The sequence below is a fragment of the Oncorhynchus kisutch genome, linkage group LG1 (genome assembly GCF_002021735.2).
Source record: "Oncorhynchus kisutch isolate 150728-3 linkage group LG1, Okis_V2, whole genome shotgun sequence".
Lineage (NCBI taxonomy): Eukaryota > Metazoa > Chordata > Actinopteri > Salmoniformes > Salmonidae > Oncorhynchus > Oncorhynchus kisutch.
Window position 1 is genome coordinate 30740070 of NC_034174.2, and position 25491 is coordinate 30765560.

A 25491-nucleotide genomic window follows, 5' to 3' on the forward strand; every position below is an offset into this window, starting at 1 on the left:
ACTTTGTATATACAGTGTATAATAATGTGTTTTCATTTAAATAAATGTGTTCCCCATTTTGACCTGTTACATTTCTAGGAAGATGTCAACCCATTTAACCCAAAATGTCCCCAGGTTTTCAGCATCATTATAAAGCCCTAGTTATTGTGTTGCTTTTGACAAAGTCATTCCTGAAGATTATTGTACTTTTGACAAAAGTACACTACCCAAAATGGCACTCTCTCTATTCGTGGAATGACAACCAAGTTCCACATTTTTTAAATCTAGCCACACAAGGCATTGCCTGCATAGCTCCACAAGGTGAAGATGAGAAAAGGGAGGACTGTAATCAAAGTTGGGACTGACCTGTTTAAGGAATGTTTATCCAATATAACGTGTGAATTGCTTTCTACTCAAATTCTTAGATAATGAAAGGTTGTATATTATTCGCCCTTTAAACCTTTTAAAAAACTTTTTCAGGGTTATTTTATTTGACATTTGTAAATACTGTGGTGAATTCCTACCACAAAGTGAGTTAATCTAATTCAAATCAAATGTAATTTGTCACCGGTGCTGAATACAACAGGTTGAGCCGTCCTTCCCTTTTGGAGCGGCCAGTGAGAAGTCCTCCCAATATATTGTTTCATTAAAAGTGTTTTTAATTTTGTCAGGTTATACTAACTCTTAGTGATTTTGAAAAGTTGTATACAATTGATACAGTTTAGCGACATAATACTACAACATCTTCCTAGGGACAGTTTATCCCTTCTATATTTCTTGTAGGGTCTGCCTGGTAACATGTGACGCTGTGTGTCAGCAGCAGAGGACTGGCCCATTTCCTCAACAGTTAATTCCTTTCCCTCTGAGCTGCTGTCTTTAGTTCACTATCACTCAGCAGAGGAACATGTCGATGCCAATTGCCTTCTACATTTGCCTGACCCTGTTATGGTCCATATTCTCTGGAACAGGTAAGTTGAGAACAAAATAAAGTTTGTTGATTATGATTGGAATGGAGTTGCTGTTATTATTGTTGCTGTTATTATTGTTGCTGTTATTATTGTTGCTGTTATTATTGTTGCTGTTATTATTGTTGCTGTTATTATTGTTGCTGTTATTATTGTTGCTGTTATTATTGTATGTTCAACATTACCTGAGGGACTGATATTATGAGTAATTATATTCAATCGTTTGCATAATCTTCAGCACCCTGAAATTGTTCTGTTCTCTCTGACAGTGTAGTCTGGGTGATGGTAATACCTGCATTAAGTGTAAACCAGTTGATTTGTAATCCTCATATTACGTTTATGTTGAACCTTCACGTAGTTACACTGAGTGAATAATCTGCCAAACTATAATGTCTAACATTGTATAGTGGAACAGGAATAAAACATGGTTGGATAAAAATATACCATATTTAAATGAGTATAGATGAGTGACATGAAAATAAACAAGTTAGTACAGTTGGCAGAGTACCACATTTAACATTATATTATAACTATAGGGAATATTGAATGTCTCTTTTAATCTGACAAAACAATGACCTGTATTCATGTTTTCCTTTCAGATGGATATTTTCATCAGGTTGTGAGTCAGTGTCGATACTCCTCAAAGGACCTGCATGGTATAGAGTTTATAGACTCTTATGTTTTCAATCGGGTTGAACATATCAGATTCAACAGCACTGTGGGGAGGTATGTTGGATACACTGAGCTGGGTCTGAAGAATGCAGAAGCATGGAACAAAGGTCCTCAGCTGGGTCAAGAGCAGGGGGAGCTGGAGCGTTTCTGTAAGCGTAACGCTGATCTCCACTACAGAGCCATACTGGACAAGACAGGTGAGCAGGGCTCCTTAACACCACTTACAGGACTCTGACTGATCAAGTCAAGACCATTACTTTAATTCATTCAGGATAAATGTTATATAGAGATCTGTCTGATGAAGATGATGGTGGAGATTGAGGGATTAATAAAGATATATATCCAGACTAAAGGTACAAACTTAATAAAGACATGATTGTTATCTAACTTGGATGGATGAATAACATGGTTTTTCTTGAACAGTTCTATAGCTGGAACTGTATTTAGAACACTGAGCAACCTTGTCAGCTTGGGGATTTGAACTTGCAACCTTCTGGTTACTAGTCCAACACTCTAACACCTAGGCTACCCTGCCGCCCCATTACAGTATGACTAGTCAGCTATGTATCAACAGTTCAGTCCTAATCATCTATTGTATGTACATTCCAGCTCATCTCTCTAATGAAGTCTAATTTATAAAGCACAGCGATGGTTCAATGATATCAGAACTATGGACTAAATGTTATGCATCCTATCATATATAGTGTATAATATAACAATAATATAACTATGCTGACAAATGTTTTGTTTTCTCCATTAGTTGAGCCCCATGTCAGACTGAGCTCAGTGACTCCCCCCAGTGGCAGACACCCTGCCATGCTGATGTGCAGCGCCTATGACTTCTACCCCAAACAAATCAGAGTGACCTGGCTGAGGGACGGACGTGAGGTGAAATCTGATGTGACCTCCACTGAGGAGCTGGCTAACGGGGACTGGTACTACCAGATCCACTCCCACCTGGAGTACACACCCAAGTCTGGAGAGAAGATCTCCTGTATGGTGGAGCACATCAGCCTCACTGAGCCCATGATGTATCACTGGGGTAAGGGGCGATAGTGGGGTAAGACTGTGAGTGGGGTAATGGGGTGAGAGTGGGGTAAGGGTGTGAGAGTGGGGTAAGGGTTAGAGAGTGGGGTAAGGGTGTGAGAGTGGGGTAATGGGGTGAGAGTGGGGTAAGGGTCTGAGAGTGGGGTAAGGGTGTGAGAGTGGGGTAAGGGTGAGAGAGTGGAGTAAGGGTGTGAGAGTGGGGTAATGGGGTGAGAATGGGGTAAGGGTGTGAGAGTGGGGTAATGGGGTGAGAATGGGGTAATGGCGTGAGAGTGGGTAAGGGTGTGAGAGTGGGGTAATGGGGTGAGAGTGGGGTAATAGTGTGAGAGTGGGTTAATGGGGTGAGAGTTGGGTAAGGGTGTGAGAGTGGGGTAAGGGTCTGAGAGTGGGTTAATGAGGTGAGAGTGGGGTAATGGGGTGAGAGTGGGGTAATGGTGTGAGAGTGGGGTAACGGTCTGAGAGTGGGTTAATGAGGTGAGAGTGGGGTAATGGGGTGAGAATGGGGTAAGGGTGTGAGGCTGGGGTAATAGTGTGAGAGTGGGGTAACGGTCTGAGAGTGGGTTAATGAGGTGAGAGTGGGGTAATGGGGTGAGAATGGGGTAAGGGTGTGAGAGTGGGGTAATAGTGTGAGAGTGGGGTAAGGGTGTGAGAATGGGGTAAGGGTGTGAGAGTGGGGTAATAGTGTGAGAGTGGGGTAAGGGTGTGAGAGTGGGGTAAGGGTGTGAGAGTGGGTAAATGGGGTGAGAGTGGGTAAATGGGGTGAGAGTGGGTTAAGGGTCTGAGAGTGGGGTAAGGGTGTGAGAGTGGGGTAATGGGGTGAGAATGGGGTAAGGGTGTGAGAGTGGGGTAAGGGTGTGAGAGTGGGGTAAGGGTGTGAGAGTGGGGTAATGGGGTGAGAGTGGGGTAATAGTGTGAGAATGGGTTAATGGGGTGAGAGTGGGGTAACGGTGTGTGAGAGTGGGGTAACGTTGTGTGAGAGTGGGGTAATTGTGTGAGAGTGGGGTAATGTGTGAGAGAGGGGTAATGTGTGAGAGTCTGGTAACAGTGTGTGAGAGTGGGGTAATTGTGTGAGAGTGGGGTAACGGTGTGTGAGAGTGGGGTAATTGTGTGAGAGTGGGGTAATTGTGTGTGAGAGTGGGGTAATGTGTGAGAGTGGGGTAACGGTGTGTGAGAGTGGGGTAATTGTGTGAGAGTGGAGTAACGGTGTGTGAGAGGGGGGTAATTGTGTGAGAGTGGGGTAATTGTGTGTGAGAGTGCGGTAATTGTGTGAGAGTGGGGTAACAGTGTCTGAGAGTGGGGTAACGGTGTGTGAGAGTGGGGTAATTGTGTGAGAGTAGGTTAATGGGGTGTGAGGTAATGGTGGTACAGAGACTATGTTGTGTGTGTTGTGTATTTAATAGAAATACTGTTATTGAATCACAGTAATATTGTTGTTGAAATGATCCTTTCTCTCTGACAGACCCGTCCCTGCCTGAGGCTGAGAGGAATAAGATAGCGATCGGTGCATCTGGTCTGGTGCTGGGAACCATCTTAGCATTAGCAGGACTGATCTACTACAAGAAGAAGTCTTCTGGTGAGGTCATCAGTGTGTAGAAAACATAGATATACAGTGGGGCAAAAAGTATTTAGTCAGCCACCAATTGTGCAAGTTCTCCCACTTAAAAAGATGAGGCCTGTAATTTTCATCATAGCTAAACTTCAACTATGACAGACAAAATGAGAAGAAAAATCCAGAAAATCACATTGTAGGATTTTTAATGAATTTATTTGCAAATTATGGTGGAAAATAAGTATTTGGTCAATAACAAAAGTTTATCTCAATACTTTGTTATTGTAATAGTGTAATAGTAATAGAGAGAGAACAGAGAGAGAGAGTGCAGAGAGAGAGAGTGCAGAGAGAGAGAGTGCAGAGAGAGAGAGTGCAGAGAGAGAGAGTGCAGAGAGAGAGAGTGTGCAGAGAGAGAAAGTGTGCAGAGAGAGAGAGTGTGCAGAGAGAGAGAGAGAGCAGAGAGAGAGAGTGCAGAGAGAGAGAGTGCAGAGAGAGAGAGTGCAGAGAGAGAGAGTGCAGAGAGAGAGAGTGCAGAGAGAGAGAGTGCAGAGAGAGAGAGAGAGCAGAGAGAGAGAGTGCAGAGAGAGAGAGTGCAGAGAGAGAGAGTGCAGAGAGAGAGAGTGCAGAGAGAGAGAGTGCAGAGAGAGAGAGTGCAGAGAGAGAGAGAGAGCAGAGAGAGAGAGCAGAGAGAGAGAGAGTGCAGAGAGAGAGAGTGCAGAGAGAGAGAGTGCAGAGAGAGAGAGTGCAGAGAGAGAGAGAGAGCAGAGAGAGAGTGCAGAGAGAGAGTGTGCAGAGAGAGAGAGAGAGCAGAGAGAGAGTGCAGAGAGAGAGTGTGCAGAGAGAGAGAGTGCAGAGAGAGAGAGTGCAGAGATAGAGCAGAGAGAGAGAGTGCAGAGAGAGAGAGTGCAGAGAGAGAGAGAGAGCAGAGAGAGAGTGCAGAGAGAGAGAGAGAGTGCAGAGAGAGAGAGAGTGCAGAGAGAGAGAGCAGAAAGCAGAGAGAGAGAGCAGAAAGCAGAGAGAGAGAGCAGAAAGCAGAGAGAGAGAGAGTGCAGAGAGAGAGAGAGCAGAGAGAGAGAGAGAGTGCAGAGAGAGAGAGTGCAGAGAGAGAGAGCAGAGAAAGAGAGCAGAGAGAGCAGAAAGCAGAGAGAGCAGAAAGCAGAGAGAGCAGAAAGCAGAGAGAGCAGAAAGCAGAGAGAGCAATAGTAATAGTGTAATAGTATAGAACAGCATATGGGATTGTGTTCATCAACATGTGAATGTTATAATGATTCATATTCTCTCTCTCTGTCTCTCTCTCTGTCTCTCTCTCTGTCTCTCTCTCTGTCTCTCTCTGTCTCTCTCTCTCCTATAACAGGGGTGCTCTAGTAGCAACAAGGTGAGACTATTCTGCTGAAAGACCAGTTACAATGGCTCATGTTAAATATGTCATTATAGTCATTTGTCTCACTTCAAATACCTGCTTACTATATTTTCACATTTGAAGGTACATTGGTGTATCTGCTGCAGAAATTGATCCCAAATGAGATTTTCTTGCTTGTTATGAATCAGTGTTCCTGAAAGGACATCTACTGCTGGAGTGTTTAACTGAATATTCATCAATACTTTCCTAATGAAACATATTGTTGGAAACATATTATCCTTACACCTTTCATTATTAATCCATTAACAACTTTAGGCTTGATAGTATTTAGACAGTTAGTGCTGAGAATGATGTAATTAGTTGTTGATTTAATAGGGGTGGTAGAGAACTGCTTTAACTGACCTACTATAACACTGTAAGTTATTATGAGTGGGCAGCACATACAACAGTCCACTGTGCTGGGGGTTCTTTACTCAGCTTTACTGTTGTGTCTTTTTCACTAACAAATAACACACTTGTTCTCAAAGGAACAAAAGACAAAGGAATAAGTTCAGTAAATGGTGAACTTATTGTGTGTGGTAATACTGCTGTTTTGAGAAGGAGTAAAACGCTGGTTAATGAGAATAGAAAATAGCTTCAGTCTGTTTTCATTTCTTCATGTTTTAGACTTTAAATGTCCCCCTGTACTGACATCCCACCCCTGTACTGACATCACACCCCTGTACTGACATCACACCCCTGTACTGACATCACACCCCTGTACTGACATCACACCCCTGTACTGACATCACACCCCTGTACTGACATCACACCCCTGGAAAGCAACCTCCTTCATGTCTCGTTGATAAGATTTTATATGGTTGATTTCAGCTCCCTTCATTTTCTGCTCTGTCATTGTTGTGGTTTCAGGTCTCCTATTTAACTGGGACATATTTTACACACCTTTGATTTGGTACAAGCTTTTCAATAAACCATTAAACATGTCATGATTCAGTGTCTCTGTTTACTAAGGTTGGGTTTGATGTTTTCTTGGTATTTGAGGTAAAATGACGGTGACCTTGAACATGTCGTGTATCGGTCACTTCCCTGTGGTTGGTGTGACGTTCTTGTTCTGAATCCTAAATCGATCCCCAACTCCTACTACCTAGGAACTCCTGTAAATCTGACAGGATCAAGGTTACCTGCCTTCTGATAGGGACATAGGGAATCACATACGACCAGAGACCAGGGTGATGACATGAACACAGTACAAAGGTTATGCTATTAGGAATAATGTATTACGTTTGTCAGTTGCATTTCTCATAAACTTATGCTCTTCACGACTAGGCTACATTTAAATAATATGCTAATCTAGTTATTGTTGACATTTCAACATCTGACCTGCTTTTGATCACAAATGACTGGCATGTACAGTATACTGCATGTCAACTGTACACATACTGTGCATACCTCTGTATATTTTGTTTCTGTTTGAGGAACCAGACATGTTATTGTCTAGACAAGACCAGTCCTAGGGAATGCTGTCAGGGCTGAATGGGTTTCACCTGCTCTGTCCAACACAGGGTCAAGAGCCATCAGTCCAGAGTCTGCACAGTGACTGACCACAATTTAATGGTGTGACCCACCTAATGGCTTTCAAATGTTCTGTTCTCGATAATAGAAATAAAAGCTTATGGTCTGGAGCTACAGCCCAGTGAGAATGTCCTGGGAGACCCTGGGTTACAGCTCTCCGTATCTTTACATATTACACAGAGAGAGGTATGAGGGCCACAGTACCCAGAAACTGCTATGTACATGCTGCTTTACTATATCCATTCTGATCATTTTAATTCTACATACTGTATATACTCTGTATGGCTGTGTAGTAGTGTACGATCTTATACTCAATACTCTCCATAGTATACCCTAATACAGTAGTAGTGTACGATCTTATACTCAGTACTCTCCATAGTATACCCTAATACAGTAGTAGTGTACGATCTTATACTCAGTACTCTCCATAGTATACCCTAATACAGTAGTAGTGTACGATCTTATACTCAGTACTCTCCATAGTATACCCTAATACAGTAGTAGTGTACGATCTTATACTCAGTACTCTCCATAGTATACCCTAATACAGTAGTAGTGTACGATCTTATACTCAGTACTCTCCATAGTATACCCTAATACAGTAGTAGTGTACGATCTTATACTCAGTACTCTCAATAGTATACCCTAATACAGTAGTAGTGTACGATCTTATACTCAGTACTCTCCATAGTATACCCTAATACAGTAGTAGTGTACGATCTTATACTCAGTACTCTCCATAGTATACCCTAATACAGTAGTAGTGTACGATCTTATACTCAGTACTCTCCATAGTATACCCTAATACAGTAGTAGTGTACGATCTTATACTCAGTACTCTCCATAGTATGCCCTAATACAGTAGTAGTGTATGATCTTATACTAGGTACTCTCCATAGTTTACCCTAATACAGTAGTAGTGTATGATCTTATACTCAGTACTCTCCATAGTATACCCTAATACAGTAGTAGTGTACGATCTTATACTCAATACTCTCCATAGTATACCCTAATACAGTAGTAGTGTACGATCTTATACTCAGTACTCTCCATAGTATACCCTAATACAGTAGTAGTGTACGATCTTATACTCAGTACTCTCCATAGTATACCCTAATACAGTAGTAGTGTACGATCTTATACTCAGTACTCTCCATAGTATGCCCTAATACAGTAGTAGTGTACGATCTTATACTCAGTACTCTCCATAGTATGCCCTAATACAGTAATAGTGTATGATCTTATACTAGGTACTCTCCATAGTTTACCCTAATACAGTAGTAGTGTATGATCTTATACTCAGTACTCTCCATAGTATACCCTAATACATTCACCTGTAGCTCTGTCTCCTGCAAACTATGAGACTGCTGCCATGCTGTACCTCTAGGACTACTGAAGCTGTGTTGGTGCAACAGACTAGGTATTTAAAAAATATATATATATTTCACCTTTAACCAGGTAGGCTAGTTGAGAACAAGTTCTCATTTACAACTGTGACCTGGCCAAGATAAAGCAAAGCAGTTCGACTCAAACAACAACACAGAGTTACACATGGAGTAAACAAACATACAGTCAATAATACAGTAGACAAATACGTCTATATACAATGTGAGCAAATGAGGTGAGATAAGGGAGGTAAAGGCAAAAAAAAAGGCCATGGTGGCGAAGTAAATACAATATAGCAAGTAAAACACTGGAAAACACTGGAAGAATGTGCAAAGTAGAGAGAGAAATAATGGGGTGCAAAGGAGCAAAATAAATAAATACAGTAGGGGGAGAGGTAGTTGTTTGGGCTAAATTATAGATGGGCTATGTACAGGTGCAGTAATCTGTGAGCTGCTCTGATAACTAAGTGGCTCGGGGAACAAAACATCGATATTTTGGGTCCATGGCCAGGAAACTCCCCAGACCTTAATCCCATTGAGAACTTGTGGTCAATCCTCAAGAGGCGGGTGGACAAACAAAAACCAACAAATTCTGACAAAACTCCAAGCATTGATTATGCAAGAATGGGCTGCCATCAGTCAGGATGTGGCCCAGAAGTTAATTGGCAGCATGCCAGGGCAGATTGCAGAGGGCTTGAAAAAGAAGGGTCAACACTGCAAATATTGACTCTTTGCATCAACTTCATGTAACTGTCAATAAAAGCCTTTGATACTTATGAAATGCTTGTAATTATACTTCAGTATTCCATAGTAACATCTGACAAAAATATCTAGAGACACTGAAGCAGCAAACTTTGTGGATGTAATATTTGTGTCATTCTGAAAACTTTAGGCCACGACTGTATTTGTTATGGACCCTTATGTCCATCAGGGAAAGACTTGTGGTCCTCCTGCCTCAGCTTCAGTTCACTGTAGTCTGCTGAGCTTCATTCACTCACCCTTTTCAATAGGGTTAAACATCTTCCTAGCAACAGGTGAGAAACTGAAAAGTTGATTTTCCTATTGGCTAATATGTAACAACTGAACTGAAACAGACGAGTGATGGGACTTTCCAAACCACGGCCTTTGAATAGGGGAAGTGTGAACAATGAGGAATGAGGAAGTGACCGCTGAGCAGAGTTATACTGAGAAGAGCAGCGATGAGCAGAGAAACAAGATAACCTAACCCTGGGATATAGTTTTTTTCAGAAGACAGACAAACTTTTTACCTGGGCTTTGCTCCTTTCATATTTATTTTGATCCTGATAAACTCATCAGGCATTGCCGGTGACAAGCATACCCATAACTAAATGCGTCTCTGTAGCTCAGCTGGGAGTACATAACAATTAAAGGTCCATGATAGTGGGTTCTATTTCTGTAACCACCCATAGGTAAAATGTATGGATGTATGACTGTAAGTCGTGCTGTCTGCCAAATGGCATATATTACAATACTTGAAATTACACGTTTCACGTTGTAGTGGATTTTACACCAAACCTGTAGTTTTTCATTTAGGCCAAAACGTTCATGGGATATTTTGGCACTGAGGCCCTTTATGTCCTTCCCCAGAGTCAGACGAACATTATTATGTCTGTGTCCAGTATGAAGGAAATTAGAGGTAGTTAGCATTAGCAAATTAGCATTAGCATAGTAGCAGATACCCATAGTCTCAGTCCTGACTTAAATCTGATTGAAAATCAGAGACTTGGTTTGAATATTGCTGTCCATCAATGATTCCCAACCAAATCTACTGAGCTTGAGGGAACTTGACAAAAAGAATGGATATGTGTTGCCCTCATATTTGAATTACAGTTTTTCTCAGTCACTTTGGTGCATTTCTTAGATCAAAGGTGCAATTCTTGATACTACTTGTACAAATTCCAAATCATCTAGTCACTTGTGCACATCATTAAAGCAATTTCTTATTCCTTTGAACAAATTGCAATTGATAATGTACAAGTGTCAGCTTTTTTCCACATTATCAATTGCTCATGTCGTTGATCAAAATATAGTAGATGGTTCTCTGTTGAATAGTCTTACCCCTGAAAACATATAGGCATTAGTTCCTTGCATAAGCCATTACATGCAAAATTGTTGAACTATTTGTCATAAACTGTCAAGCATAGTTTTACACATTTCTATTAGACCTTTTGTACAAAAACGTGAATTGATGAATCGTGCAGGTGAAATTGACCCTCACTCATGAAGGAATGTAAAGGTGTTAGTTCAACCAACAATCAACCAGTTGTCTAAATTTCTCAAAGGTGCATCTCATGAAGAATCAATATAGACAGACCACAACACAGAGTTGCAATGTTTTACAGTAAAATGTGTGTTCGCATAGTTTTTGTCTATGTGAAAGTGTGCGATGCATCACTGCATTTTTCCCCACATAGGACTGCAAGATTACCTCAAACCGGTGGCAGAGGACGACTTTTCACACCTCAACAGGAGGAGGCTATTTGCACCATGGTCCTAGCAATTTGGATTTGCCAGGCCAACGGGGAGGAAATATCACCATGTGTGCTGCTATTTCGGAACATGGTGTCCTAACCCATATCCCCCTTATAGGGCCATACAACACCCAGCATCTACTCAACTTTTTAGAGACTCTCTACAGGGCTCTCATCCCTGATGATGAGAGGGGTCTGTTTAGAGAGGATTTGCCAAAGTATGTGGTAATTTGTGATAATGTGAGTTTCCATCGATCAAACATCATAGGGCAATGGTTTGTGACCCACCCGAGGATGCTCATAGAATTCCTCCCACCTTATTCACCATTCCTTAACCCAATTGAGGAGTTATTTTCAGCATGGAGGTGGAAGGTGTACGATCATCAGCCACACACACAGATGACCCTGCTGGCTGCAATGGATGCAGCATGTGAGGACATCACAGTAGACGCCTGCAGAGGATGGATAAGGCATTCCAAAATATTCTTTCCACGTTGCATTGGAAGGGAAAATATCCGGTGTGATGTGGATGAGAATATGTGGGCCGACAGACAGGAACGTCTGGATGTGTAGAGACAGCACAACAGTGCTGCGGGCAAAGTTGTGCCTTAGGGGTGGTTTCCTGTGTTTCTTTCTAATTTAGTTTTTTTCCTTTGTGCCCCTTGGGTTGTCCAGTCTCTTTCAATCAATAACCCACATACAGTAATATGTAAATAGTACTGTTGAAATTGATATATGCCATAGAAGTGCAGCCTTGTGCATTTTCAATACAGTAACTGTCATCCAAACTGTAGCCTAAGTTTACATCAGGTTATACTGTCAAAGTACACAGTTACATTGACAAAATGCCTAAACATTTTGACGACCTTGTTTGTGAACAATGACTCAATGACTTATCATTCTGATGACACTGACATGATCATTGGCATGAATATTTACTTTTGAGAGATGTACTAAGGCTTTTTAGTGACTGACTAGCTTTAGAAACATATCCATTGTATATTGCAGTTTGCAGATTGTACAAATTGTTCTGAGAAATGCACTTATTATTTTGCACATGTTAGAGATGATGTGAAAAATGCACCAAAGAAAAACTGTAATTGATTTGACTTATATAGCGCTTTCCTAGACTGTGTCAACTGTGGGACCTTTTGGGCTCCATAGTGGCGCAGTGGTCTAGGGCACAGCATCTCATTGTTAGAGGTGTCACTACAGACCCTGGTTCAATTCCAGGCTGTATCACATCTGGCTATGATTTGGAGTCCAATAGGGACGCGCACAATTGGCCCAGCGTCGTCCGGGTTTGGCCCGGGCAGGCTGTCATTGTAAATAAGAATTTGTTCTTAACTTGGCTACTGTCGTTAAATCAATAAAAATATATACATATATATATGTATGTATATATGACAGGTGTGTGCCTTTCCAAATCATGTCCAATCAATTGAATTTACCACAGGTGGCCTCTAATCAAGTTGTAGAAACAGTTCAAGGACGATCAATGGAAACAGGATCCACCTGAGCTCAATTTCGAGTCTCATAGCAACGGGTCTGAATAATTATGTAAATAACAAGTCAAGGGGTTTGAATACTGTATGTATGTACAGTATGTAGGGTAGACCTACCCTGAATAGTGGGATGGAGCAATGTAGGTATTTTTATTATCTTTAAGGCTGGTAATGTCAGGTGACTTCTCAAACTGCCTTAGGCATGTTTCTGCCAAACAGGGTCATCTCAGATCAGCTGGAGGTACTTTCACTTTGACTCCTCAGAACACACTGCTGGGCTTGTAATGATTCCTGTTGCAGTGACACTCTGCATGTTTGACTCTAAGATGTTTGTCACTGGTTTCATTATCAATGTAAAAGTGATTTGAATGCATTTTCATATGCTCTCTTCACGCAGCACACACACACACAGACACACATATATATATATACACACATTAAATACTTAATTTGAATCTTAATTTGAATTTACTAAAAAAGGATGAAAGGATCAAGGGTACATACAGTAAGCAGCTCATCTCCAAACAGCTATCCTGCCTATGACAGCTGAAACACATACTTGGTCTATGAAATTTGAGTTTCAATTGTACTTAAAATGTATGTTGTTGTGAATGTTACAAAGAAACAAAAAGGTCAGTGGTTTTTTTGCCTCATGCCGCTCTCATTTTTTGATGTGATATTTGAGTTGGGACACCGATGGGACAACACACATCTCTCTTCCTAGTAACTAATGAGGAAGCTGTCTTCCATTTTTCCATTGGTTTAGATTTATAAAATGGAACTTCAGAAGGTTCCGGACTTTTCTAGACTGGTTTGTCTGGACAAACTGGCTTTCTATGGTTTAATGGTTAATGCTCTCTCACTAACCACTTAGTAGTTCAACTTTAAGGAAAAACTTACTATGCCTGTGATGTGGTTTTCCCACCTAGCTACTGTATTCACCATCTATTCACCATCTGCAAGTAGCGACGCTGGGCCAATAGTGTGCCGCCCTATGGAACTCCCAATCACAGCCAGATGTGGTAGAGCCTGAATTTGAACCCGGGACTGTAGTGACACCCCCTGCACTGAGATGCAATGCCTTAGACCGCTGTGCCACTCGGGAGCCCAAGAATGGGAGTCCTATAGCAGGTTAGGCTAATTAAAATAATTAACGTAGCAGGTTATGAGAATGAAGTTAAGGTTAAGGTTAGGAAAAGGGTTAGCTGCTCTGAACAACAGTGTCCTGACGAAAGAGCACATTTTCTATGCCAGGTGAAATCGCGTATATCATTAGCTCATTGTTATGGTTAAAATGCCTATTTACTCTGTTCTATCGGACTGCACAATCCACTGTCTCATCAGTCCACTGTCTCATCAGTCCACTGTCTCATCTGTCCACTGTCTCATCAGCCCACTGTCTCATCAGCCCACTGTCTCATCAGCCCACTGTCTCATCAGTCCACTGTCTCATCAGCCCACTGTCTCATCAGCCCACTGTCTCATCAGCCCACTGTCTCATCAGCCCACTGTCCCATCAGTCCACTGTCTCATCAGCCCACTGTCTCATCAGCCCACTGTCCCATCAGTCCACTGTCTCATCAGCCCACTGTCTCATCAGCCCACTGTCCCATCAGTCCACTGTCTCATCAGTCCACTGTCTCATCAGCCCACTGTCTCATCAGCCCACTGTCCCATCAGTCCACTGTCTCATCAGTCCACTGTGCCATCAGTCCACTGTCACATCAGCCCACTGTCACATCAGTCCACTGTCTCATCAGCCCACTGTCTCATCAGTCCACTGTCCCATCAGTCCACTGTCTCATCAGTCCACTGTCTCATCAGCCCACTGTCTCATCAGCCCACTGTCCCATCAGTCCACTGTCTCATCAGCCCACTGTCTCATCAGCCCACTGTCTCATCAGCCCACTGTCTCATCAGCCCACTGTCCCATCAGTCCACTGTCTCATCAGCCCACTGTCTCATCAGTCCACTGTCTCATCAGCCCACTGTCTCATCAGCCCACTGTCTCATCAGCCCACTGTCTCATCAGCCCGCTGTCTCATCAGTCCACTGTGCCATCAGTCCACTGTCTCATCAGTCCACTGTGCCATCAGTCCACTGTCTCATCAGTCCACTGTGCCATCAGTCCACTGTCTCATCAGTCCACTGTGCCATCAGTCCACTGTCTCATCAGTCCACTGTGCCATCAGTCCACTGTCTCATCAGCCCACTGTCACATCAGCCCACTGTCTCATCAGCCCACTGTCTCACAGCTTAAACAAATACAGCTACTTATAGTGCCTTGCGAAAGTATTCGGCCCCCTTGAACTTTGCGACCTTTTGCCACATTTCAGGCTTCAAACATAAAGATATAAAACTGTATTTTTTGTGAAGAATCAACAACAAGTGGGACACAATCATGAAGTGGAACGACATTTATTGGATATTTCAAACTTTTTTAACAAATCAAAAACTGAAAAATTGGGCGTGCAAAATTATTAAGGTACCACGTTCATCTGTACAAACAATAGTATGCAAGTATAAACACCATGGGACCACGCAGCCGTCATACCACTCATGAAGGAGACACGTTCTGTCTCCTAGAGATGAACGTACTTGGAGCGAAAAGTGCAAATCAATCCCAGAACAACAGCAAAGGACCTTGTGAAGACGCTGGAGGAAAAAGGTACAAAAGTATCTATATCCACAGTAAAACGAGTCCTCTATCCACATAACCTGAAAGGCCACTCAGCAAGGAAGAGGCCACTGCTCCAAAACCGCCATAAAAAAGCCAGACTACAATTTGCAACTGCACGTGGGGACAAAGATCGTACTTTGTGGAGGATTGTCCTCTGGTCTGATGAAACAAAAATGGAACTGTTTGGCCTTAATGACCATTGTCATGTTTGGAGGAAAAAGGGGGAGGTTTGCAAGCCGAAGAACACCATCCCAACCGTGAACCACTGGGGGTGGCAGCATCATGTTGTGGGGGGGCTCTGCAGGAGGGACTGGTGCACTTCACAAAATAGACGACATCATGAGGTAGGACATTTATGTGGATATATTGAAGCAACATCTCAAGACATTAGTCAGGAAGTTAAAGCTTCTGGGTCTTCCAAATGGACATTGATTCCAAGCATACTTCCAAAGTTGTGGCAAAATGGCTTAAGGACAACAAAGTCAAGGTATTGGAGTGGCTATCACAAAGCCCTGACCTCAATCCTAAAGAAAAGCGTGTGCGAGCAAGGAGGCCGACAAACCTTACTCAGTTTTCTCACTATATCACCTGTTGCCAGGGAGGGAGAGGTCACATTTAGATTACCAGGAAGAGTTGTACAGTGAGATAATGAATCACAGCAGACTATAGAGGACACAGAGGTTGAGGCAGGAGGACCACAGTCTCCCTCTGATGGACAGAAGGGTTCATTACAACTACATGTTGGTCCATTTCCTTCTTATAAAATCCCCAGGTTTTCACTATAAAGTTGTAATCTGGGGTTACGTTGGGATTTCAAATCCTACCGCTTTTTCAATTCATCACAGATTCAGCTTCCGTTTTCTGTTTCCTAAAGGTTAATACACTGATTTACTTAATGAACCTTGATTTACAACTAAAGTGATGTTTAAAATGTTAAAACATACAAATGTAGAATCAATGCACTGCTGCAGTGAAGTCATTTCAGTTTGATTTATCCACTGTTCAGCCAATGGCAGAAGGAGAGCCTGTATGGACGCATCACTTGTTGTCAAGGAAAGTTTCCTTTTCAGGTTCAAGTAGACCTGTTCTTCATAAAAACACTGTGAAACAATCTACACAGAACAATAATAGAATCGCAACATGCAACAGTTTCAAAGATTTTACTGAGTTACAGTTCAAATAAGGAAATCAGTCAATTGAAATCAATTCATTAGGCCCTAATCTATGGATTTAACATGACTGGGCAGGGTGCACCCACTGGGGAACCAGGCCCAGCCAATCAGAATTCGTTATTCTCCCCACAAAAGCCCCCCAGGTGAAGAAGCCGGATGTGGAGGTCCTGGGCTGGCGTGGTTATACGTGGTCTGTGGTTGTGAGACCAGTTGGACATACTGCCAAATTGTCTAAAACATTGTTGGAGGCATCGTATTGGTAGAGAAATGAACATAAACTACTCTGGTAAAAACTCTGGTGGAGAATCCTGCAGTCAGCATTGCAACTCCTTGTTACATCTGTGACAAGGTGCCCCTGTGTAATTATACAACGTAAGCTGAGATCTGGTGTCTGGAGGGTGTTTGACTGTCAACCCAATGTAAGTGTTATAATAAACATAATGTATTTTAAAACAGAACGGAAGAACTTAAATCTGAATATTGGTTCTTTTAGACAGTGTTTCAGTGCATGTAAAAGGCAGCATCAAACCACAAAAATAGGGCAAACTGTAAACACTATGTACAACCAATGCTTCAAATCAATTACTGTTTCTGTCTCTCTGTTTCTGTATCTCTGTCTCTCTGTTTCTGTCTCTCTGTTTCTGTCTCTGTCTGTCTGTTTCTGTCTCTCTGTCTCTCTGCTTCTCTGTCTCTCTGTTTCTGTCTCTCTGTTTCTGTCTCTCTGTTTCTGTCTCTCTGTCTCTCTGTTTCTGTCTATCTGTTTCTGTCTCTCTGTTTCTGTCTCTCTGTCTCTGTCTCTCTGTTTCTGTCTCTCTGTTTCTGTCTCTCTGTCTCTCTGTCTCTCTGTTTCTGTCTCTCTGTTTCTGTCTCTCTGTTTCTGTCTCCCTGTTTCTGTCTCTCTGTTTCTGTCTATCTGTCGCTCTGTTTCTGTCTCTCTGTTTCTGTCTCTCTGTTTCTGTCTCCCTGTTTCTGTCTCTCTGTTTCTGTCTATCTGTCGCTCTGTTTCTGTCTCTCTGTTTCTGTCTCTCTGTTTCTGTCTCTCTGTATCTGTCTCTCTGTCTCCCGGTTTCTGTCTCTCTGTTTCTGTCTCTCTGTCTCTCTGTCTCTCTGTTTCTGTCTCTCTGTTCTGTCTCTCTGTTTCTGTCTCCCTGTTTCTGTCTCTCTGTTTCTGTCTCTCTGTCTCTCTGTCTCTGTTTCTGTCTCTCTGTTTCTGTCTCTCTGTTTCTGTCTCTCTGTCTCTCTGTCTCTCTGTCTCTCTGTCTCTCTGTTTCTGTCTCTCTGTTTCTGTCTCTCTGTTTCTGTCTCTCCGTCTCTCTGTCTCTCTGTTTCTGACTCTCTGTTTCTGTCTCCCTGTTTCTGTCTCTCTGTCTCTCTGTTTCTGTCTCTCTGTTTCTGTCTCTCTGTCTCTCTGTTTCTGTCTTCTGTTTCTGTCTCTCTGTTTCTGTCTCTCTGTCTGTCTCTCTGTCTCTCTGCTTCTCTGTCTCTCTGTTTCTGTCTCTCTGTTTCTGTCTCTCTGTTTCTGTCTCTCTGTCTCTCTGTTCTGTCTATCTGTTTCTGTCTCTCTGTTTCTGTCTCTCTGTCTCTGTCTCTCTGTTTCTGTCTCTCTGTTTCTGTCTCTCTGTTCTCTCTGTCTCTCTGTTTCTGTCTCTCTGTTTCTGTCTCTCTGTTTCTGTCTCCCTGTTTCTGTCTCTCTGTTTCTGTCTATCTGTCGCTCTGTTTCTGTCTCTCTGTTTCTGTCTCTCTGTTTCTGTCTCCCTGTTTCTGTCTCTCTGTTTCTGTCTATCTGTCGCTCTGTTTCTGTCTCTCTGTTTCTGTCTCTCTGTTTCTGTCTCTCTGTATCTGTCTCTCTGTCTCCCGGTTTCTGTCTCTCTGTTTCTGTCTCTCTGTCTCTCTGTCTCTCTGTTTCTGTCTCTCTGTTTCTGTCTCTCTGTTTCTGTCTCCCTGTTTCTGTCTCTCTGTTTCTGTCTCTCTGTCTCTCTGTCTCTGTTTCTGTCTCTCTGTTCTGTCTCTCTGTTTCTGTCTCTCTGTCTCTCTGTCTCTCTGTCTCTCTGTCTCTCTGTTTCTGTCTCTCTGTTTCTGTCTCTCTGTTTCTGTCTCTCCGTCTCTCTGTCTCTCTGTTTCTGACTCTCTGTTTCTGTCTCCCTGTTTCTGTCTCTCTGTCTCTCTGTTTCTGTCTCTCTGTTTCTGTCTCTCTGTCTCTCTGTTTCTGTCTTTCTGTTTCTGTCTCTCTGTTTCTGTCTCTCTGTCTGTCTGTCTGTCTCTCTGTCTCTCTGTCTCTCTGTTTCTCTGTCTCTCTGTTTGTGTCTCTCTGTTTCTGTCTCTCTGTCTCTCTGTCTCTCTGTTTCTGTCTCTCTGTTTCTGTCACTGTGTTTCTGTCTCTCTGTTTCTGTCTCTCTATTTCTGTCTCTCCGTCTGTCTGTTTCTGTCTCTCTGTCTCTGTCTCTCTGTCTCTCTGTCTCTGTCTCTCTGTCTCTCTATTTCTGTATATCTGTCTCTCTGTCTCTCTGTTTCTGTCTCTCTGTTTCTGTCTCCCTGTTTCTGTCTCTCTGTTTCTGTCTCTCTGTCTTTCTGTCTCTCTGTCTCTCTGTTTCTGTCTCTCTGTTTCTGTCTCTCTGTCTCTCTGTCTCCCTGTTTCTGTCTCTCTGTTTCTGTCTCTCTGTTTCTGTCTCTCTGTCTCTCTGTTTCTGTCTCTCTGTCTCTCTGTCTCTCTGTTTCTGTCCTCTCTGTTTCTGTCTCTCTGTTTCTGTCTCCCTGTTTCTGTCTCTCTGTTTCTGTCTCTCTGTCTCTCTGTATCCGTCTCTCTGTCTCTCTGTCTCTCTGTTTCTGTCTCCCTGTTTCTGTCTCTCTGTTCTGTCTCTCTGTCTCTCTGTCTCTCTGTTTCTGTCTCCCTGTTTCTGTCTCTCTGTCTCTCTGTCTCTCTGTTTCTGTCTCTCTGTTTCTGTCTCTCTGTCTCTCTGTTTCCGTCTTTCTGTTTCTGTCTCTCTGTCTGTCTCTGTCTCTCTGTCTCTGTCTCTCTGTTTCTGTCTCTCTGTTCTGTCCCCCTGTTTCTGTCTCTCTGTTTCTGTCTCTCTGTCTCTCTGTCTCTCTGTTTCTGTCTCTCTGTTTCTGTCTCTCTGTCTCTCTGTTTCTGTCCTCTCTGTCTCTCTGTCTCTCTGTTTCTGTCTCTCTGTTCTGTCTCCCTGTTTCTGTCTCTCTGTTTCTGTCTCTCTGTCTCTCTGTTTCTGTCTCTCTGTCTCTCTGTTTTCTGTCTCTCTGTTTCTGTCTCTCTGTCTCTCTGTTTCTGTCCTCCCCGGTTTCTGTCTCTCTGTTTCTGTCTTTCTATTTCTGTCTCTTGTCTGTCTGTTTCTGTCTCTCTGTCTCTGTCTCTCTGTCTCTCTATTTCTGTATATCTGTCTCTCTGTCTCTCTGTTTCTGTCTCTCTGTTTCTGTCTCCCTGTTTCTGTCTCTCTGTTTCTGTCTCTCTGTCTCTCTGTCTCTCTGTTTCTGTCTCTCTGTTTCTGTCTCTCTGTCTCTCTGTTTCTGTCTCTCTGTCTCTCTGTCTCTCTGTTAATGTCTCCCTGTTTCTGTCTCTCTGTTTCTGTCTCTCTGTTTCTGTCTCTCTGTCTCTCTGTTTCTGTCTCTCTGTCTCTCTGTCTCTCTGTTTCTGTCTCTCTGTTTCTGTCTCCATATTTCTGTCTCTCTGTTTCTGTCTCTCTGTCTCTCTGTTTTCTGTCTCTCTGTCTCTCTGTCTCTATGTTTCCTGTCTCTCTGTCTCTCTGTTTTCTCTGTTTCTGTCTCTCTGTCTCTCTGTCTCTCTGTTTCTGTCTCTCTGTTTCTGTCTCTCTGTTTCTGTCTCTCTGTCTCTCTGTCTCTCTGTCTCTCTGTTCTGTCTCTCTGTTTCTGTCTCTCTGTTTCTGTCTCTCTGTTTCTGTCTCCCCTGTTTCTGTCTCTCTGTTTCTGTCTCTCTGTCTCTCTGTTTCTGTCTCTCTGTCTCTCTGTCTCTCTGTCTCTCTGTTCTGTCTCCCTGTTCTGTCTCTCTGTTCTTCTCCTGTCTCTCTGTCTCTTCTGTCTCTCTGTTCTGTCCTCTCTGTTCCTCTCGTTTCTGTCCTCTCTGTTCTCTGTTTCTGTCTCTCTGTTTCTGTCTCTCTGTTTCTGTCTCTCTGTTTCTCTCGTTCTCTGTTTCTGTCTCTGTTTCTGTCTCTCTCGTTTCTGTCTCTCTGCTGTCTGTTTCTGTTTGCTGTCTCTCTGTCTCTCTGTCTTCTCTCTGTTTCTGTCTTCTCTGTCTCTCTGTCTCTCTGTCCTCCTGTCTCTCTGTTTCTGTCTCTCGTCTTCTGTCTCTCTGTCTCTCTCTTGTTTCTTGTCTCTCTGTTTCTGTCTCTCTGGTCTCTCTGTCTCCTGTTCTCTGTCTCTCTGTTTTGTCTCTCTGTTTCTGTCTCTCTGTTTCTGTCTCCTCTGTTTCTGTCTCTCCTGTTTCTGTCTCTCTGTCTCTCTGTTTCTGTCTCTCGTCTTCTGTCTCTCTGTGCTCTCTGTCTCTCTGTCTCTTCTGTTTCTGTCTCCCTGTTTCTGTCTCTCTGTTTCTGTCTCTCTGTCTCTCTGTCTCTCTGTTTCTGTCTCTCTGTTTCTGTCACTCTGTTTTCTGTCTCCCTGTTTCTGTCTCTCTGTTTCTGTCTCTCTGTCTCTTCTGTCTCTCTGCTTCTCTGTCTCTCTGTTCTGTCTCTCTGTTTCTGTCCTCTCTGTCTCTCTGTTTCTGTCTCTCTGTTTCTGTCTCTCTGTCTCTCTGTCTCTCTGTTTCTGTCTCTCTGTCTTTCTGTCTCTGTGTTTCTGTCTCTCTGTTTTCTGTCTCTCTATTTCTGTCTCTCTGTTTCTGTCTCTCTGTCTCTCTGTTTCAGTCTCTCTGTTTCTGCCTCTCTGTTTCTGTCTCTCTGTTCTGTCTCTCTGTCTCTGTCTCTCTGTTTCTGTCTCTCTGTTTCTGTCTCTCTGTTTCTGTCTCTCTGTCTCTCTGCTTCTCTGTCTCTCTGTTTCTGTCTCTCTGTTCTGTCTCTCTGTTTCTGTCTCTCTGTTTCTGTCTCTCTGTCTCTGTCTCTCTGTTTCTGTCTCTCTCTGTTTCTGTCTCTCTGTTTCTGTCTCTCTGTCTCTCTGTTTCAGTCTCTCTGTTTCTGTCTCTCTGTTTCTGTCTGTCTGTTTCTGTCTCTCTGTCTCTCTGCTTCTCTGTCTCTCTGTTTTCTGTCTCTCTGTTTCTGTCTCTCTGTTTCTGTCTCTCTGTTTCTGTCTCTCTGTCTCTGTCTCTCTGTTTCTGTCTCTCTGTTTCTGTCTCTCTGTTTCTGTCTCTCTGTCTCTCTGTTTCTGTCTCCCCGGTTTCTGTCTCTCTGTTTCTGTCTCTCTATTTCCTGTCTCTCTGTCTGTCTGTTTCTGTCTCTCTGTCTCTGTCTCTCTGTCTCTCTATTTCTGTATATCTGTCTCTCTGTCTCTCTGTTCTGTCTCTCTGTTTCTGTCTCCCTGTTTCTGTCTCTCTTTTCTGTCTCTCTGTCTCTCTGTTTCTTGTCTCTCTGTTTCTGTCTCTCTGTTTCTGTCTCTCTGTCTCTCTGTTCTGTCTCTCTGTCTCTCTGTCTCTCTGTCTCCTGTCTCTGTCTCCCTGTTTCTGTCTCTCTGTTTCTGTCTCTCTGTTTCTGTCTGTCTGTCTCTCTGTCTCTCTGTTTCTGTCTCTCTGTTTCTGTCTCTCTGTTTCTGTCTCTCTGTCTCTCTGTCTCTGTTTCTGTCTCTCTGTTTCTGTCTCCCTGTTTCTGTCTCTCTGTTTCTGTCTCTCTGTCTCTCTGTTTCTGTCTCTCTGTCTCTCTGTCTCTCTGTTTCTGTCTCTCTGTTTCTGTCTCTCTGTCTCTCTGTTTCTCTGTTTCTGTCTCTCTGTCTCTCTGTCTCTCTGTCTCTCTGTTTCTGTCTCTCTGTTTCTGTCTCTCTGTCTCTCTGTCTCTCTGTTTCTGTCTCTGTTTCTGTCTCTCTGTTTCTGTCTCTCTGTCTGTCTGTTTCTGTCTTGCTGTCTCTCTGTCTCTCTGTTTCTCTGTTTCTGTCTCTCTGTCTCTCTGTCTCTCTGTCTCTCTGTCTCTCTGTTTCTGTCTCTCTGTTTCTGTCTCTCTGTTTCTGTCTCTCTGTCTCTCTGTCTCTCTGTCTCTCTGTTCTGTCTCTCTGTTTCTGTCTCTCTGTTTCTGTCTCTCTGTTTCTGTCTTCTGTCTCTCTGTTTCTGTCTCTCTGTTTCTGTCTCTCTTTCTCTGTTCGTCTCTGTTTTTCTGTCTCTCTGTCTCTCTGTTTCTGTCTCCTGTTTCTGTCTCTCTGTTTTCTGTTCTCTGTCTCTCTGTCTCTCTGTTTCTGTTCTCTGTTTCTGTCTCTCTGTCTCTCTGTCTCTCTGTTTCTGTCTCTCTGTTTCTGTCTCTCTGTTCTCTGTTTCTGTCTTTCTGTTCTGTCTCTCTGTCTGTTCTGTCTCTCTGTTTCTGTCTCTCTGTTTCTGTCTCTCTGTTTCTGTCTCCTGTTTCTCTGTCTCTCTGTTTCTGTCTCTCTGTCTCTCTGTCTCTCTGTTTCTGTCTCTCTGTTTCTGTCTCTCTGTCTCTCTGTTTCTGTCTCTCTGTCTCTCTGTCTCTCTGTTTCTGTCTCTCTGTTTCTGTCTCTCTGTTTCTGTCTCTCTGTTTTCTGTCTCTCTGTCTCTCTGTTTCTGTCTCTCTGTCTCTCTGTTTCTGTCTCTCTGTTTTGTCTCTCTGTCTCTCTGTTTCTGTCTCTCTGTTTCTGTCTCTCTGTTTCTGTCTCTCTGTTCTGTCTCTCTGTCTGTCTGTTTCTGTCTCTCTGTCTCTGTCTCTCTGTCTCTCTATTCTGTATCTCTGTCTCTCTGTCTCTCTGTTTCTGTCTCTCTGTTTCTGTCTCTCTGTTTCTGTCTCTCTGTTTCTGTCTTCTGTCTTCTGTTCTCTGTTTCTGTCTCTCTGTTTCTGTCTCTCTGTCTCTCTGTTTCTGTCTCTCTGTCTCTCTGTCTCTCTGTTCTGTCTCTGTTTCTGTCTCTCTGTTTCTGTCTCTCTGTTCTGTCTCTCTGTCTCTCTGTTTCTGTCTCTCTGTCTCTCTGTCTCTCTGTTTTCTGTCTCTCTGTTTCTGTCTCTCTGTTCTGTCTCTCTGTTTCTGTCTCTCTGTCTCTCTGTTTCTGTCTCTCTGTCTCTCTGTCTCTCTGCTTCTCTGTCTCTCTGCTTCTCTGTTCTCTGTTTCTGTCTCTCTGTCTCTCTGTCTCTCTGTTTCTGTCTCTCTTTCTGTCTCTCTGTTTCTGTCTCTCTGTCTCTCTGTCTCTCTGTCTCTCTGTTTCTGTCTCTCTGTTTCTGTCTCTCTGTTCTGTCTCTCTGTTTCTGTCTCCTGTTTCTGTCTCTCTGTTTCTGTCTCTCTGTCTCTCTGTTTCTGTCTCTCTGTCTCTCTGTCTCTCTGTCTCTCTGTTTCTGTCTCTCTGTTTCTGTCTCTCTGTTTCTGTCTCTGTCTTCTGTCTCTCTGTTCTGTCTCTCTGTTTGTCTCTCTGTTTCTGTCTCTCTGTTTCTGTCTCTCTGTTTCTGTCTCTCTGTCTCTCTGTCTCTCTGTTTCTGTCTCTGTTTCTGTCTCTCTGTTTCTGTCTCTCTGTCTGTCTGTTTCTGTCTTGCTGTCTCTCTGTCTCTCTGTTTCTCTGTTTCTGTCTCTCTGTCTCTCTGTCTCTCTGTCTCTCTGTCTCTCTGTTTCTGTCTCTCTGTTTCTGTCTCTCTGTTTCTGTCTTCTGTCTCTCTGTCTCTCTGTCTCTCTGTTTCTGTCTCTCTGTTTCTGTCTCCCTTTTTCTTTCTCTCTGTTTTCTGTCTCTCTGTTTCTGTCTCTCTGTTTTCTGTCTCTCTGTCTCTCTGTTTTCTGTCTCTCTGTCTCTCTGTCTCTCTGTCTCTCGTCTCTCTGTTCTGTCTCCTGTTTCTGTCTCTCTGTTTCTGTCTCTCTGTCTCTCTGTCTCTCTGTTTCTGTCTCTCTGTTTCTGTCTCTCTGTTTCTGTCTCTCTGTTTCTGTCTCTCTGTTTCTGTCTCTCTGTCTCTCTGTCTCTCTGCTTCTCTGTCTCTCTGTTTCTGTCTCTCTGTTTCTGTCTCTCTGTCTCTCTGTTTCTGTCTCTCTGTTTCTGTCTCTCTGTCTCTCTGTCTCTCTGTTTCTGTCTCTCTGTCTCTCTGTCTCTGTGTTTCTGTCTCTCTGTTTCTGTCTCTCTATTTCTGTCTCTCTGTTTCTGTCTCTCTGTCTCTCTGTTTCTGTCTCTCTTTTCTGTCTCTCTGTTTCTGTCTCTCTGTTTCTGTCTCTCTGTTCTGTCTCTCTGTTTCTGTCTCTCTGTTTTCTGTCTCTCTGTTTCTGTCTCTCTGTCTCTCTGCTCTCTGTCTCTCTGTTCTGTCTCTCTGTTTCTGTCTCTCTGTTTCTGTCTCTCTGTTTCTGTCTCTCTGTCTCTGTCTCTCTGTTTCTGTCTCTCTGTTTCTGTCTTCTGTTTCTGTTCTCTGTCTCTCTGTTTCTGTCTCTCTGTTTCTGTCTCTCTGTTTCTGTCTCTCTGTTTCTGTCTTCTGTTCTCTGTTCTCTGTCTCTCTGTTTCTGTCTCTTTCTGTTTCTGTCTCTCTGTTCTGTCTCTCTGTTTCTGTCTCTCTGTCTCTGTCTCTCTGTTTCTGTCTCTGTTTCTGTCTCTCTGTTTCTGTCTCTCTGTCTCTCTGTTTCTGTCTCTCTGTTTCTGTCTCTCTGTTCTGTCTCTGTTTCTGTCTCTCTGTCTGTCCTGTTTCTGTCTCTCTGTCTCTGTCTCTCTGTCTCTCTATTTCTGTATATCTGTCTCTCTGTCTCTCTGTTTCTGTCTCTCTGTTTCTGTCTCCTGTTTCTGTCTCTCTGTTTCTGTCTCTCTGTCTCTCTGTTTCTGTCTCTCTGTTTCTGTCTCTCTGTTTCTGTCTCTCTGTCTCTCTGTTCTGTCTCTCTGTCTCTCTGTCTCTCTGTCTCTCTGTCTCTGTCTCCTGTTCTGTCTTCTGTTTTCTGTCTCTCTGTTTCTGTCTCTCTGTCTCTCTGTCTCTCTGTTTCTGTCTCTCTGTTTCTGTCTCTCTGTTCTGTCTCTCTGTCTCTCTGTCTCTCTGTTTCTGTCTCTCTGTTTCTGTCTC

At 43.1% G+C, this 25491-nt stretch overlaps 1 protein-coding gene across 1 annotated transcript; it reads left to right on the plus strand.

Annotated features, from left to right (window-relative positions):
• The first annotated feature begins 815 nt into the window (after window positions 1-815).
• Window positions 816-6556, plus strand: LOC109884282 (H-2 class II histocompatibility antigen, E-D beta chain). The gene is made up of 6 exons (XM_031817326.1): window positions 816-947; window positions 1544-1813; window positions 2377-2658; window positions 4123-4236; window positions 5567-5587; window positions 5696-6556. Exons 1-5 carry the CDS (start codon window positions 884-886, stop codon window positions 5575-5577), a joined length of 741 nt encoding a protein of 246 aa, XP_031673186.1. The 5' UTR covers window positions 816-883; the 3' UTR covers window positions 5578-5587; window positions 5696-6556.
• Window positions 6557-25491: the final 18935 nt, after the last annotated feature.

What these genes read in the sequence shown, in the direction of transcription:
- LOC109884282 (XM_031817326.1), top strand. Translation starts at nt 884, where the DNA reads ATGTCGATGCCAATTGCCTTCTACATTTGCCTGACCCTGTTATGGTCC. An exon ending in AGCCATACTGGACAAGACAG is followed by an intron (nt 1,814 to 2,376) that starts GTGAGCAGGGCT and finishes TTTCTCCATTAG; the next exon opens with TTGAGCCCCATGTCAGACTG. An exon ending in GCCCATGATGTATCACTGGG is followed by an intron (nt 2,659 to 4,122) that starts GTAAGGGGCGAT and finishes TCTCTCTGACAG; the next exon opens with ACCCGTCCCTGCCTGAGGCT.